Source organism: Sinohyriopsis cumingii, chromosome 14, assembly GCF_028554795.1.
Source record: "Sinohyriopsis cumingii isolate HCF-2022 chromosome 14, ASM2855479v2, whole genome shotgun sequence".
Lineage (NCBI taxonomy): Eukaryota > Metazoa > Mollusca > Bivalvia > Unionida > Unionidae > Sinohyriopsis > Sinohyriopsis cumingii.
The window spans coordinates 82066920-82083882 of NC_142974.1; the positions used below are offsets into that span (position 1 = coordinate 82066920).

At 34.5% G+C, this 16963-nt stretch overlaps 1 protein-coding gene across 1 annotated transcript; it reads left to right on the forward strand.

The window, feature by feature from the left end:
• Positions 1-2985: 2985 nt before the first annotated feature.
• On the forward strand, positions 2986-6915 carry LOC149784236 (uncharacterized). Its single transcript, XM_089932280.1, has one exon. It carries the CDS (start codon positions 3196-3198, stop codon positions 4141-4143), a length of 948 nt encoding a protein of 315 aa, XP_089788406.1. The 5' UTR covers positions 2986-3195; the 3' UTR covers positions 4144-6915.
• Positions 6916-16963: the final 10048 nt, after the last annotated feature.

Here is a 16963-nt window from a genome sequence, read left to right on the forward strand (position 1 = left end):
TAAGGCATAAACAAAATAAAAACTAACTGTAAAACGAATGGAGCGCAATTTCCTTAACTTCTCGTTTTATTCTGCTTAACATTTAAACTTTAGTTGTGATATATTGTCATATAATGAGTCATGCGCAGATTTCCCAAATGCAACTTCAGTTCCAGTGAATTTGCAATGGGCAAACTGACTTATGACATTTGTGTTGCTTTGGTGTCAACCTACAATTTTTGAAATCATATTATTTTAGTAGATGTATTGACAAGTTAGATATGTTTCATATTCTTAAATTTTTATTTTGCACTATCTAGATTTGATGCATATGTTTGCTATAATTCTATTTCACATTTACCAGCTGGATAGTAATTTTTGATTGTGTCAATAAACTGGGTTACAAAGTTGCAAACCAGTGCCGTAGGTTTTGTGTTTGGCAAAATTACTTATATATATATATATATATATATATATATATATATATATATATATATATATATATATATATAGTGCTAGATTCTAAAGATACATTTCTAAAGTCTTTATATTAAGAATACACGAAATACATAAAAATTTACACTTTCCCAACGATTTTACCAACTTCATTTGTATAGTTTCTGCCCCCGGCCGAGTCATACCAGAGACTTAAAAAATGGTACTAACAGCTGCCTCGCTTGGCGTTCAGCATTAAGAGGTTAGTGTTAGGACTGGTCGGCCTGGTGTCAGGATAATGTGACTGGGTGGGACATCATGCTACATGTCTGCGGCATGATGCCCCAGTGCTAGACATCACTATAAACTGCCACATTGCAGACATCGTAGCGATATGACTGAAAAATTGTTAAAGCCACGTTAAAAATAAAAATCACATCACATCACATAGTTTCTGCCATTTAGAATGTAATACAGATAGATAAATCTCTATTAATTTCATGACATCCAAATTAATTTCATGACATCCAATGAGTATAAAATTCAAAAGTTGCGATTAATGAGGCAGTCATTTTGAAGAAATGCATTGTACTAAATTTAAAATAGAATATTAATTTGGAATAGGTTACTAAACATTACTCAATATTACTTAAGGAATCTTTTATTTCCAAATTAAATCTGAACATGAGGTTGGTAGCGAATTTATCTTTTCCAATACTACATACCACAAATACAATTAAACATACCATTATATTATAATATAAAATATAACAAACTCTCAAAAATGTTGGAAAAAATATGAACTTTACCGTTAAAGCCTCAAATATTAGAAAGTGCCCATTCTTTAAAGACGTTTGCGAGCGCAGACGATTCTTAAATGTAAGGAAAATACATTGCTGTTCTGACTCTAGGAACGAACTAACCCTTCGTAAGCCGACTTCTGTATTTATACATTTTTTGGCTTCTTTCATTCCAGTCAGAACAAGACCCTTGATCTTTCCCATGGCCATCGGGTGAACCATCTGCATAACTCATCCATTATTGACATAATAATTTGTCTGTTCAGTAGCTTCCCCCCCCAAAAAATTTAAATTGCCGACATTTAAATACGAGCGAAATGTATTTTTTGATTACAGTTGTTGACATTTGGATACGAGCGAAAAGTATTTTGTGCTGACAATTGTTGACATTTAGCTACGAGTGAAATTTATTTTATGGATTTCTGCACCTGCTCGTAAAGCGCGATCTTTATAAAATTGCATACAGTTATAATACACAGATATATACCATTTATCTCAATATATTTTAGTGGAAATTACTTTCAATATAATTTAATGAAAAATTACTTTTAATTAAAATTAGAAAATTTTTCAATCTTAATACTTTTACATAAAAGTTCTGTCCATATATAAATTAGTTCCTAAGCTTTTAAATAAATATCTTCTCATGTTTTTGCAGGACAGGTGCAATAAAATAAAAATATCCAGGTTCTCAGGTTGATGGTGGTCTTTGACTGTGTGTAATTAGTCCTCGCAATGACGTCCCTGCAATGATGGTAAAGTAAGAGCAATCCTCATAATGTTTGAAGAAGCATACGGCAAAAAATGAAGTAATACAGATGTTGCCTGGCTTACAGTTAAGCTTACTTTCAAATTTATAACATATACTTTCATTCCTTGTTATGGTCCTCGAAATCTAGTCGTATGTCAAGGTCCTCACAAATATATGAATACACGCGAGCGCGCGTGTGCGTGTGTGTGTGAGAGTATATATATATATATAGAGAGAGAGAGAGAGAGAGAGAGAGAGAGAGAGAGCGAGAGAGAGAGATAGAGAGAGAGAGAGAGAGAGAAAGAGAGGATTTATATATATATATATATATATATATATATATATATATATATATATATGTATGTATAACCCGCAAAGTTGGCATACCCATTAAGGTCAAACTAATTAGTTAACAAATAACATGCTTGGATTAAATATTTCCTATTCAATAACAACAGATGTGATAAACCCATACAAGATCATCAAATATACAAATTTCGGTCCGAAAGGAACAGTATTGGCTAATGTTCAATAACAACTGTTACGTGGCCATACAAGACCAAGGTCAAGGCTGGCTTCGATATTTTGTTTAAACATTTCTTGTTCAATTACAATAAGTTTTACGGAGCTATACAGTATCAACAGTAAGGCCGACTTTGTTGTGTGCCGACTCCGTAATGGGTCGAGTATGTTATGGGAAAATTTCTTAATCACATTTCCTTGGCGAAAACCGTAACGGGCCGACTTTGTTCTGGACAGACTCAGTAATGGACCGACTCCAGTTATGGGCCGAGAACCCTTGATACCGATAAACCCCTATCTTACTTGATAATTAGACAAAGGAGGAATTTTACTTTTTTTGTCAATATCAGCTAAAAATAAACGTTTATTTTATTTATTTATTTTATAATTCCATGTAATGGCATAAGCGCATCTGAGGTAGCTGCGGGTGTACCGTGGCAATGGGTGGGGGTGGGGTGGGGAGGTTGTGTTTCCGGGCAGTTTTGAAGTTGAGTAGGGTTCTGTAACTCACATCCGTGATAGGAACCAAAATATCACTTGCTCACAACCAGTTAATATTTGCGCTGGGAACTAAAACGCGTCTCGAAGCAATATTGAGTCTGTTACTTATGACATTTTTCCTGATTATACTTTGAAGTTTCAAATTTAGGAGTGTGCTGTCGGTTCTTCGAAAGGCAGATTTAATTTATAGGTGGAGATTGTGATATAATGTCTGGCGGAAGTAGTCTTTTGAAGAGTCACATGAGCGAAAACACTGAAGATAAATCATTCAAATGTGAAGTTTGTCATACAATGTTTGGATCTGGTAGTAATGTGAAGGTCCACATGAGAATACATACTGGAGATAAACCATACCAATGTGAAGTTTGTGATAAAATGTTTCTATCTGGTATTAATTTGAAGAACCACATGAGATTGCATACTGGAGAGAAACGATACAAATGTAAATTTTGTGACAAAATGTTTAAATATAATTGTATTTTGAAGAGTCACATGACGATACATACCGGAGATAAAGCATTCAGATGTGAAGTTTGTGATAAAATGTTTGGATTTGGTAGTAATTTGAAAGTCCACATGAGATTGCATACTGGAGATAAACCATACACATGTAAAGTTTGTGACAAAATATTTGGATATAGCAGTAGTTTGAAGAGTCACATGACGATACATTCCGGAGATAAAGCATTCAGATGTGTAATTTGTGATAAGAGGTTCAGTCAATGTGGCCATTTAAAGACTCGCATGAGGATACATACTGGAGAGAAATCATTCAAATGTGAAGTTTGTGATATACTGTTTCGACAAAGTGGTCATTTGAAAAGACATATGAAGAAACATACTGGAGAGAAATCATTCAGATGCGATGTTTGTGATAAAATGTTTCGATATAGTAGTAATTTGAAGAGTCACATGACGATACACACTGGAGATAAACCATTCAAATGTGAAGTATGTGATAAAATGTTTAGGCGTAGCAGTGATGTAAAGAGTCACATGAGGGTACATACTCGAGATAAACCATTCAAATGTGAAGTGTGCAACAGAATGTTCGGGCATATTAGTTTGGTGAGGGTCCATATGAGGATACATACTGGAGATAAACCATTCAGGTGTAAAGTTTGTGATGCAATGTTTAGACAAAGATACACATGAGGATACATACTGGATGTAAAACATTTAGATGTGATGTTTGTGATAAAATATTTGGACATAGTAGTACTTTGAAGACTCACATGCTGATACATGCTGCAAAAAAAACATTCAAATGTGAAGTTTGTGATAAAATGTTTAGGCGTAGCAGTGATGTAAAGAGTCACATGAGGATACATACTGGAGATAAACCATTCAAATGTAAAATATGTGACAGTATGTTTGGACAGATTGGTTTGTTGAAGAACCACATAAGGGCACATACCGGAGATAAACCATTCAAATGTAAAGTTTGTGATAGAATGTTTCAAAATGGTAGTCTTTTGAAGAGACATATGAAAGTACATACTGGAGAGAAATCATTCAGATGTGATGTTTGTGATAAAATGTTTGGAGATAGAAGTCGTTTAGTGAAACACATGATGATACACACTGGAGATAAACCATTCAGGTGCAAAATTTGTAATCAAATGTTTTGAAACAAATCTAATTTGAATTGCCACATGAGGATACATACTGGAGAGAAACCATTTATATGTAAAGTTTGTGACAAAATGTTTGCATTGAGTAGTAATTTGAAGAGACACACGAGGATACATACTGGAGATAAAACATTCAAATGTTAACTTTGTATTAAAAGGTTTCAATCAAGTAGTCATTTGAAGGACCACTAGAACCTGCATACTGGATATAAGCTATACAAATGTGAACTTTGTAAGAAAATGTTTGGAAAGATTAGTACTTTGAAGGAACACATACAACAATATACATGTATACTGGAGATAAGCCATTGAAATGTGAACTTTGTGATAAAATATATCATGGACAACATAGTCATCTGATGATCCACACGAGGAGACATACTGAGGATAATCTGTTCAATAGTGAAAAATGCCATAAAATATGGGTTACTATTAACACTGAAATACACTGAAAAACCAAAATGCACACCGAAATACACATGTATTTACATGTTCTCTCTGTATATATCGGTTTCCACGCACAAATTATTTGTTTTTGTTTGATTTATGTGATGTTGAAACGAATTAATTACTTTTGATCTATTTATAGCACAATTCATGTAATGATGCCACTCGGTCGTACTTGAATCTACAGACCTGTCCGTTCCGGAGATTAAATTTGTTCCAGAATGATCAGTTATCATACTACCTCCATTCCGAAATGATCAACCTGTCCAATAAAGTACGACCAATTGACGCGTGCTATAACTAGGAACAAGTAAATAATTCGTATCAAAACCACATAAATCATGTTTTATTTTGCCTTATGTTATTATTTAAAAAAATAAAAAAAATAATTCGTGTTTGGAAACCGACATATACATAGAGAACATGTAAATACATGTGTATTTCGGTTTTTCAGTGTATTTCTGTATTTCCAGTAGCCGATAAAATATTTAAGGAAAGGAGTCATTTGAATTATTATTTTCATAACGCTTATATGATACATAATGAAGTGTGTTTTTCTAGGTTTTAGCTCATTAGGTTTGCAAATGGTTTTAATTGCTTTCAGTTCAGTGTGTGTGTGTGTTATTTGGAGGTTTAATGTAGCTTTAACAAGTTTTCATTCATATTGCTATGATGTCTGCATTGTTGCAGTTTATAGCGAGTGCTGGGACATCATGCCAAAGACATGTTTGGAGAACGTTGTACTTTGGACCCACAGGATGATGTACTGTTTATGAATGCTTTATTCAGATGTTCAGGCAGGGTGGTGTTTCCAGAGTACATGTGATGACAGATACTTGAGTTTTACAGTTAAAGTCACACAGGTCATGTAAACACATTTACTTATATAAATTAAAAATCTAATTTTAGATTTAAAATTTAATCATAATATAGTTATAATAAAGTTTATTCATCCATATTTTTTTTAGTGATCTGCACATTGATTGTCGTAAAGGGAAATTCCATATGATAAATCTAGTGATTGCTATAGACTTTTAAAATGGCAGTTAGGCATTAGACTGAAGAAGTCATACTTAGTTTCAGTAATCTCCTTTATTCATGTTCAACTATGAATGGGTTTGAGGAGTAACATAAAATAAGTTTTATTCTTAACTTTTACAAACAACAATTCTTCAAAATGATCATTTAGCATGATGTTGTGGTTGTTTTTGTTGGGTTTAACACCATTTTTCAGCACAAGATAGTCTATACATGGCAGCCAGTATTAATGGTGGAGGAGGAACCCGGGAAAACCCTAGAAAGAAGCACCAACCCAGGAGAAGCTACTGGCAAGCTTTCTCACATACCCACATAGGCCAAACCCAAGACTAGAACAATCACAGACAGAGGTGAGATGGCAGGGATGCATAACGGTGAACGCTTTGACCACTCGGCCACTCAGAGTCCCTATTTAGCATAATGTAAAATTTAATGAAAATATATCTGAATTGACAGCCATGTTTCTAGTCTTTTAAATGCATGAAGGAAAATATTTGTGTGGGAAAAATAAGTATTATATAAGATTTAAAATTAAAGACTTGATTTAACAATAGAGAAGATATATATGAAGTTACATAATTGCATCCAATTTATTGGACTTTATTGGCATTCTTCATTCATGCCGGTGTTTTCCTTCCTACATTATAGCACCATGAAACCAATTTAAACAAGATTACCCCACTTGTTTGATTGTGCCAAAAAGTGAGTTTTCTGTTAAAGATTTGTTGAGGAAATTTATACAATAATCTTCAATGGAATTTTGAGGGACAAGGTGTGAAATAAGGTGAATAAATGACGTTTAAAGGTGTGTGTAGTCAAATTCTTCAAAATAACTCCTATAGCTACAAATAATGACAAATAGTTTGTACATGAGTTTCATGAGTTGTACTTCAGGTTTTGACTTAGTAGGTTTGTAAATGTTTTTAGTTACTTTCAGTTCAATAGTTTTACTTGTAGCATTCATCTGTTTCTTATGTGCTGCTTAGTACATGTATGTGGATATGCTGCATGATTTACTGAACAGAATTTCTACACTAAAATTGTGTAACCCCACTATAACATGGTTTACAGTCAAAACATACCCAAACTATAACATACCCAAGTCAAAACGTACCAGGTAAAGTATTACTCAGTTGAAAACATGACTTACATTCACTTTAAATAATGACATAATTTTAGTGTATTGTTTCATATGACAGTGACTAGCCTGCTCAGCAATGAAAATCAGCAGATGCAATTTAACTATCTTATGTAGCTGCAGGGAGGGCGAACAGACCACATGGTTGAAATATAATTTGCTTAAAACAAAACATCATATGAAAAGAAATAAGGTCATGTATGTACTTTGTTTACATATGTGAGGTCGCGCTCTTACTGCTGCTATTAATTAAAAAAATTATTGTTATAATAAAATGGTACATCCGGAACCTTATACAGTAAGAATAGCCCGAGAACAATTAGAAGCAATTAAGAAATTCCTTCCTGTTAGAGATTCATTCAGAAAAAACCTACCAGCGCAGCAGGAAGCACAAGTTGAGTATGAAGAAGACACTAAAAAACTATTTGAACCCATCAGTGCAGCTACTAAGAAAGTTGCAGTGGCTACTGAAAAAGCTGCAGCGGCTGCTGAAAAAACTATATGGGGAGATATTAAGGAGGAGGATGAGGAGAGGAAAAAGGGTATATTTCCAGTATTAAAACAAACCAGAGAACAAACTAAAAAAATAGCAAGAATAACCAAACAAACAAAAAAGATTTTAAAAGATCTTCCAACTGATATAGCTGCAGCTCAACCTCCACCTGTTAGTGAAGAAATATTTGAGGTTGAAGAAGAACAAAAAAGGGATATTCCTATTACAGAAAAATTTACTGATGAAGGTATACAGGCAATAAGAGATATTGAATTAAAAAGTAGAGACGATATTATGGAGTTTGGTGCATTTGCTGCTTCATTTTTTCCATGTGGACAGATTTTTAAAACCCGAACATGTTAAAAATATTGATTGTAATAGATGGGTTAATTGGGTATAAAAAATAAACCAGGGTATTACCCAGATAAACCGAGATAATAATTATGAAATTTATTTGGATGGAGTACTTTTACAAAAAGAAATTGAATGAAAAGAAAAGGAGGAAAGTAAACAAAGAAAGCAGGAGAAACGAAAACCAGTAACAGAAACAAAAGGAACAGAAGCAGAAAAGCAGGAACCTTCATATCAACTTCCTCCATCTCTGCAACAGATAGAACAACAACAATCTTCTCTACCACAGCAAAAACCTTCACCCCTGCAGCGATTATACACCCGACAACGTACTATATTGAGGGAACCAAGTGAGGGGTTTAACAAAGAAATGGAACAGATGTTAGCAGGAAAGGATGGTAATGATCCTCCGAGCACTATAGGAAGTGGTTTCCTGACTACATCAGGAGAAAATAATTCTGTTTGTCCTGATAACATCATCATTGACGTGTCACAGTTAGAAGTTTTCATAAGGGGAAAACGTGCAGGAAATAACTCACCAGAAATAATTAATGAAGCAGTTGATATTTGTCGGCGATTATTTCAAGGTGGTATGGATATCAGCGTTTGCCAAGAACTTATTGATGAACTCGTTGATGACTAGTTGTTAGATAAGTGGTAAATAAAATGAGATGATTGTACACAATAATCATCGCAAATCTGTACCTGTCAGAGTAGTGAACTCGCGATTACCAGTCTACGAGGTATTTTATGGAGATGGATTTAGTGATGTTGTACGGGGATTATTTACAAGGATGGCCCCAAAAGCAGCGCCTATTGAAAAACAATTATCGATGAAGGCTATTGATATTGTACGTGGAAAAGCTCCTGGTGCTATTGTCAATGTTGCTGGTAAGGCTTTCTCAGCGATCAAGGATAGACTAGCACGATTAATAAGACGAAAATCACAACCAGTAAAACTACCAAGTACTGAAATTATGTCCGCAGACGTCAGTAAAATAATAAATCAAGCTGCAAATCAGAGACTAGCAGCACTAGCAGATCAAGGCCTCGGTGAACCAAGGAATAATATTTCAAGTTTAATATAAGGGAGTGGAATTTCCCGAACACGATGATTCTCGTGTTAGACGAAAATAATTATAATAAAATGTTCAAGCGCATATCTGACGAAGCATTTGATATGGAAGCACCTGTCCGTAAGGATGAATCGGTACGTGATTATCAGTTTTATTCTTATGACGCACGAATACCAGATCAACGTGGAAGAATTGAACTACAAGTTCATGACACAAGTAGATATTTTCTACCCGCTGAGGCTTTTATTGAGGTAGAAGGTGAAATTATAAAAACGGATGATACTAATTACGGAGATGTAGTAAAAGTTGGTTTTGTCAACAATGGTATTATGGCATTATTTGATAGCGCCATTTATATGATTGATGGAAAAAATATCGAATCGATTCAGAAAGATGTCGACATTGCTACAACAATAATAGGGTTGGCAAGATACTCTGATGATTATACAAGATCAGCAGGTCCCACGATGATGTTTGTAAAAGATAATTCTGATCACCCTGAAAGCGATCTGTATAATATAAGACGACCAAGAAACAATACCAATAACGCTGATGCTGATGTGTGGCCAGTGGTTTATGGTGCTAACCCAAATTTCAACTTGGGATTTGCAACACGCCGATCAATGTTGAATACAGGGAGTAGAAATTTTTCATGTGCTATTCCATTATCACACATCTTTGGATTTTTAGAAATTTTAGAAAAGTTATCTTTGAAGCTATACACGGTTCTCTTGTGAGAAAAGGTGATGATAACGATACTCTCTGGAGACCTGTTGGTGATGCTGGTAGTACTAAAAAAACTATCGTTGTGGATGCCGGTAATGACTCCAACGATCGCAGAAGAACAAAAATTGATTTCTTTCGTGGATACAGGTGGTAAGTCTCTGTTGTCGTGGTTAACAACCACAGATAGTATACAAAGTAATACTAACGGTCAGTTTGCAAGGCATATAGCATCACAGCAAGGTGTTTCTGCACATATTTTTATTGCACTGCAAAATTATAATCGATTAAACAAACAAACTCACTCTCATATGATATTTGACCAGCTAGATGTTAGAGAGGTTTCTTTGCGGATAAACGGACAACAAGAACCAACGGAAGATATACTACTAAATCATGAACAAAATCACATATCCCGGGTATATCATCATTTGATGACATTCATGGGACGTGATCAAAATGTGGATACCGGTTTGCAAATATCACAACATGATTTTAGAACTTTGTATCCGACTTATTGTTTCTCGCTGGAGGATCTTGATTTATCAAAGCAATCTGTCGTTGATATACACTTTAAAGCCAGCGTGAATGCAGGTGGTGGTGTTGATTATAGAGTAATCGTGGTCATACTCAGCGACAAAGTGATGTTGCTTGAAGGTGGTAGTGGTTGAATGAGAATCGTTGATGCACCAGTGGAAAATCTATAATCATTATTTGGAGTGTGGCAAATATTTATCATAAAATATCACACAGTCATGTTAATGTCACTCTGACTCCCGGTCAGTTCAAGAAACTTCAATCAAATTCAACAAAATCTGTGGAACAAAAATAACGTTAAAACAAGATCAGATTTCTAGTGGTGGTCCAAATAAACTGTCACTAACCAAGAATCAGATTAAACACTTCAATAAAGCACATAAATCACAAACTGGAGTTCAACTTGTTCTTTCTCCGAGTGCCATCAAGGATATGGTCAAAACAGGTGGCATTTTTCCACTTCTTGCAGCAATAGCAGCGTTAAAAGCTGCTGCCGCTCCAGCCGTAGCAAAAGCAGCCGCGTAAGGTGCTGTTGCAACAGCTGCTGAAATGGCCCTAAATAAAGCAACAGGAAAAGGATATAAAAAAAGGGAAAGGGTATAAGATTACCAGGAACTTACCTGGGGAGAGGCCTAAGATTACCAGGGACCTATCTAGGAAAAGGTCTGAGGATTCCATTTTGATTTACTTGATGCTGCTAAACAACTAAAAATAAAAAACTTCGGAGGTGTTTTTATGCGAGATCAATTACCGAAACAACCGAACGAACTCGAAACGGGTATTATTAATCTCGACTCAAATTCAGGACCCGGTACTCTGGGTATGATACGCGGTTGATCCACGTGGAATCGTTTATTTTGATTCATACGGGTTAGTTCCACCGCCTGAGTTTAGCAAGTATGTCGCGCCACTTCACGCGCAAGTTTGGTATTCAACGCTACCCACACAAACAATGACAGATCCGCCAGTATGCGGCCGTGAAGTAATTAATGTACTTAAAACAGATCTTAGATCTTATATAATGGTTGATATTTACGAAAGGACTTCTTCTACCGGCGTTAGAAAAAGATGACATTGATCTGTCGAAGTACGCGACTAAAGATGAACTCGCTGATATTATGAATTTTGCTGGAGTTGACCATGATGAGGTTGTTATTTTTCAGGATCGATATGGTAAACTAAAAACCAGCAATATCAAATGGAATAATATAGTTCGACGAGTACTCGGTGCGGTCACGGATAATATTCCTGTGTTTACTGACAGCAGGAAAATCAGGGATTCAAGTGTATCGTTTACAACTATCAGAGATGAAATTCAAGAAGCGTTGCTAATCGCGTGAAAAATACCGGTGACACAATGACGGGAGAACTCACTATGAACGGGAATAAGACAGTGGTTTTAAGAGATCCAACATCCGACGAAGACGCAGCAACGAAACAATATGTTGACACCAACTACAACACCGTAGATGGTAAATTATCCACGTTGCGGGCCAAGTATGACGTTCACGTAAACGCGTTCACAAATCTCCAATGAAATTTTAGAAAACTTAACGAAACCGCAGACTAAGTTTTTGGTAATCCGTTGATCGTTGACGTAAAACTATCAGATATTAAAAAAAACCATTAGATACGATTAAAAAAAACATAAGAAGACATCGTAGCGGAGATTCCTGAAATTGTTAATAAAATTAGTCTGATTAAAATTTCAGCGATAATAACTCCCGGGCATGTTACCAACATTGTGCGCACGGCATCATCTGGATTCGCAATATGGTCAACGAAGAATAATACTTTCAAATATACCGCAACAGTCAATGGCGTGTACAGTTTGTTCAGTTTTGCAAAATTTGAGATATTCACAACATATCCCTGGTGACATTCCACCGATAGGTTTTCCGGGATTGTGATTGTTGTATTCAATAAAGGAACCGAAGAAATATTTACACTGGAAGCAGCTGATAAGACATTAACCTCAACATGTTGCTGGTGGTGTTTGGAATTTGTAGCTGAAACACCTCAATTATATACTGCATAAAATAATAATGAGTACCAAAATCGACGTTCAAAAATTCAGGTACAATTGAGAACGTGAATGGCAAGTAAAATTAAAAGATATCGTCGAATAATATACAGTCAAAATAAAAGAATATCGACGACGACTAGTCATCGTCGACGTGATTATTTATTCAGTATCCGCTGCTGTTGCTGGATCCGGTGTGATATTATCAACAATGACAATGACGGCACCAGGAGCCGTGACAATCTGTATTTCAGCTACAACAACGATTGCAGGTGTTCTTAATATCATTGCAAAAACAAATATGTACTTGCACGAATGAAAAATTATCTGATTACATGCTAAAATTACACACAGCGACGGTTGCATATTCCAAATTATCTTCGTTGTTAACAGCGAGTCTCAGTGATGGAATTATATCTGATTTCGAGTTTTCAGAGATGATTATTTGTGATTTGTGATTTGTGATTTTGATTTTTAACGTAGCTTTAACAATTTTTCGGTCATATCGCTACGATGTTTGCAATGTGGCAGTTTATAGTGATGTCTAGCACTGGGGCATCATGCCGCAGACATGTAGCATGATGTCCCACCCAGGCACATTATCCTGACACCAGGCCGACCAGTCCTAACACTAACCTCTTAATGCTGAACGCCAAGCGAGGCAGCTCAGAGATGATTAAAATATACAACTGCGCTGGTATTAAAGATACGAGTATTAATAATGACATCAGTAGAGCTACTCCAGCAGATAGTGACAAACACAACCCCGCACAAGACCACGATTATCTCAGTAAGCTCGACTAATTCTGACTTTAACATCAATTTTCCAACAGCAATTCCAGTAAAAGAAATTGCACTAGCGCAATTACGAGTATATTATAGTTGGCCAAATATCAGATCGAAGTCATTTAATGGTACACCAGCAAATAATTCGCTTGTATTTGCTATAAAAAAATAATCGGATGGAACACCTGACTGGAACGTTGTTGGAATATCAACTGGTAGTTATCAGATTGAATAAATCAACCACGAATTTCAGCGCAGAATAAAAAATATCACCGGAAAAGAATCAAAAATAACAATAATAGTCCATGAACCAACACTGTTTTCTGCAATCGAAATAAACTCTCCTGATACTCTCCTGAGTATGTCGTAGATAGATATCAGATTTCAAACAGAACTGTTTTAGCTTGACCGAATGTCCCCTCTCCCTCCGTGCATGAAGGACTACCAGTACCGAAGTTAAATGATTTTCTCACGGACGAAGCTAAATTTATAACAACAACTCCAGAATATCGAAGGCTTGTTCCATGGAACAGGGAGGGATATATTACTTATGTTGGTCCTGATGGAAAAAGATATCCCAAGGTGCCGTTTTCTATCACTGATTATGATTTACAAAAAACTTCAACTGACATTGTTTATGAAAGAGATTCAGAAAAATAGCTGATAGAATTAAAACTGAATACACATACTTCATGAATGGCATTAGCACAGTTGTTTAAAAATTATGTCCTGGAGTATCCCAATATCGATCTAAAACATCAGATTAACAACATCTAAATCAGATTATTTCAGACCTTAAATACACTAATCAGGATACTGTTGAAGTAATAAATGCCAGTACTTATAATATCGGAAAAGAAGAAAAAAAAAAACAACCATGAGGCAAGTATACATCAATCGTTATAAAATAGCTGAAGTAGATTTATTAAATTTTATACTAACAGGATTTGAAACAAACGAACTGGTAAAATCTCTCAACGATCTTATCAACGAAATCTTTCTTAGAATTGTTGAGGCAGGGAGAAAAATAGCCCCACCAGCAACTGTTCTTAGATACGATAATGATCCATACGGAGGCGGTAGACATGTATCTCCGGGAATAGTCAATATAACATCGACAATCGCAGTCAGTCTAGTTTGTGATGTGATCGATGGCAGTGATCAAATAGATCTTTGAAAATCAAATCAGGCTCAACAAGGATATGTCTTATATACGTTCACACCACAAGTTCTCCCTGGAAGTTTAATTGTGCAAGAACCAACTAATCCTGTTTATCTGCAGTGTCAGACTAATATGTTAACACGAATAAATTTTAAGTTCACTGACCACCTCGGACGCTTAATTGACCTACGGTGGGGAGGAATTAATTCTGAATCTGTATGTAAAGTCGTAAGACTTTTATCGGCATGATCTTTGATCAGAACTATTTTATTTATTCACAAATATTTTATTTATTCTGAAATATTTTATTTTATCAAAAATATGTTATTTATTCTGAAATATTTTATTTTATCAGAAATATTTTATTTTATCAGAAATATTTTTTTATTCTGAAATTGATGGGTAGTTAGGTAGTCAAAGTTATACAATTCGATCAGTTTGTTAATTCTGATGGGGTGGTTGGTACTCAAAATAATCGATCAGTTTGTTAATTCTGATGGGGTGATTGGTACTCAAAATTATACAAATCGATCAGATTTAATGGAAAAACAATATTTCAGAATAAATCAAGTATTTCAGAAAAAATATTTAGAATAAATAAAATATTTCAGAATAAATAAAATATTTCAGAAAAATAAAATATTTCAGAATAATAAAATATTTCAGAATAAATAAAATATTACACGTCCTCATGTTCGATCGTTTCATCAATAACAAAGTTACTTTGGATCGTTCACGATTTAACATAATTTTTCTTAATTGTCTTACACGAGCATTAATTGATTTCTTTGCCTCGCATTCACGAGATAACCCCAATCTAATTTTTTCTACTGCAGCAGAGAGAGGGACGAATTCCTTGACTGCAGCTAGTGACTGGAACATCGCTGCCTGAATTCGTTTTATAAACTTGTATTCAGACGAGAGTGTAAAACCACCATCACTTTTACGTTGTTCTATAAATTCAAAATCAGAAATAATCGTTTCTGGTTTGAGTTCATCAGATATATTAATGCCGTCTTTTTCAAATTTTTTAATAGTAACAATTACATCATTGATATTTTCATGGTTCATTATTTAGTATATATATATATATATATATATATATATATATATATATATATATATATATATATATATATATATATATATATATATAAAATAAATTTTAACAATCTGAATATGGTTTCCTCAGCAATGAAAAAATAATCCGTATAAACTCCTAGATAGCCACCGCATTCTAGCAAGTTTAGATGATACAACATATAAATCTTAACTGGTGTTTAACTTATTTCTAAGGACAATACATCAATCCCCATAAACTCCTAGATTGACACCGCATTCTATCATGTTTAGAGGATAACACAACATATAAATCTTAATTAAGACATTAAGGACAATACAACATATACGGTTTTTTTTTCTACGCTCAATAGATTTTCTCACACACCCAACCACAATAATCAGCCCGTGGGTGATACAAAACATGTATCCACCACGTAGTGACATGGTGGGTGTGTTGTTTTTCTATTGAGTTTCGGCGGAGGCCCAATTACTTATGAAATCGCAAATAAGCGTAACCACCGACAGTTGTCAGTCATGGGACTCGATCGCCAGACCTCGAGTTTCATAGTTCGACGCGTTCGCAATGAGCCACGGAAGCATCTGAGATATATACGTTTCAGAAATTATTATATAGTTACCTATAGTTACGGTTTCTGAATAGATTGTAAGTTTTATATATATTTCTACATTAAAACAGCGGTTTCTGAATAAATCGTAAAATATCTTCATTAAAACAGCGGTTTATGAATAGATCGTAAATATTTCTGCATTGCAGCACCGGTTTCTGAATAAATCGTAAAATATCTGCATTAAAACAGCGGTTTATGAATAGATCGTAAATATTTCTGCACTAAAACAGCTGTTTCTGAATAAATGGTAAAATATTTTTGTAGTAAAACAGCGGTTTCTGAATAGATTGTAAAATATCTGCACTAAAACAGCGGTTTCTGAATAGATCGTAAAATATCTGTATTAAAACCGCGTGTTCTGAACATATCTAAAAATAACTTGCTATATTGTACAATGTAACCACGTTTATTTTTCTATTTTGTTAGTTAGAAACCATAACATTCTTTTCACGAGTAAAATTATTGATATTAATTACGACGTAGATGATAAATTTACTAATTACGACCATAAAAGTCACAATCTGCGAAGAAATATATGTATACAGAATCTCCCTTAGCTCAAGTCGAAAAAATAAGTAGTACGTGAGTTGGAATTTCTGACCAAAAACTTAATAATTAAATAAATAGTTAATAAATATAATTTGAGGTAATTACTTGCTACTGATGATAGTTTATCTCATTAACAATAATACAAAATATTTTTTTGTTCATATTTCTTTTAAAGAGTGGACTTGGTTATATTTCCTACGACGTATTTTACCACACGCGAGTTAATATCAAAGTATTTCGCAGCAGAATACATTAATTGAAACGTTTTCTCTTCACCAGTATCTACATTTGTAGATTTAACCACACTCCTTGCAGCTGTTTTTGTTG

What these genes read in the sequence shown, in the direction of transcription:
- LOC149784236 (XM_089932280.1), top strand. Translation starts at nt 3,196, where the DNA reads ATGTCTGGCGGAAGTAGTCTTTTGAAGAGTCACATGAGCGAAAACACT.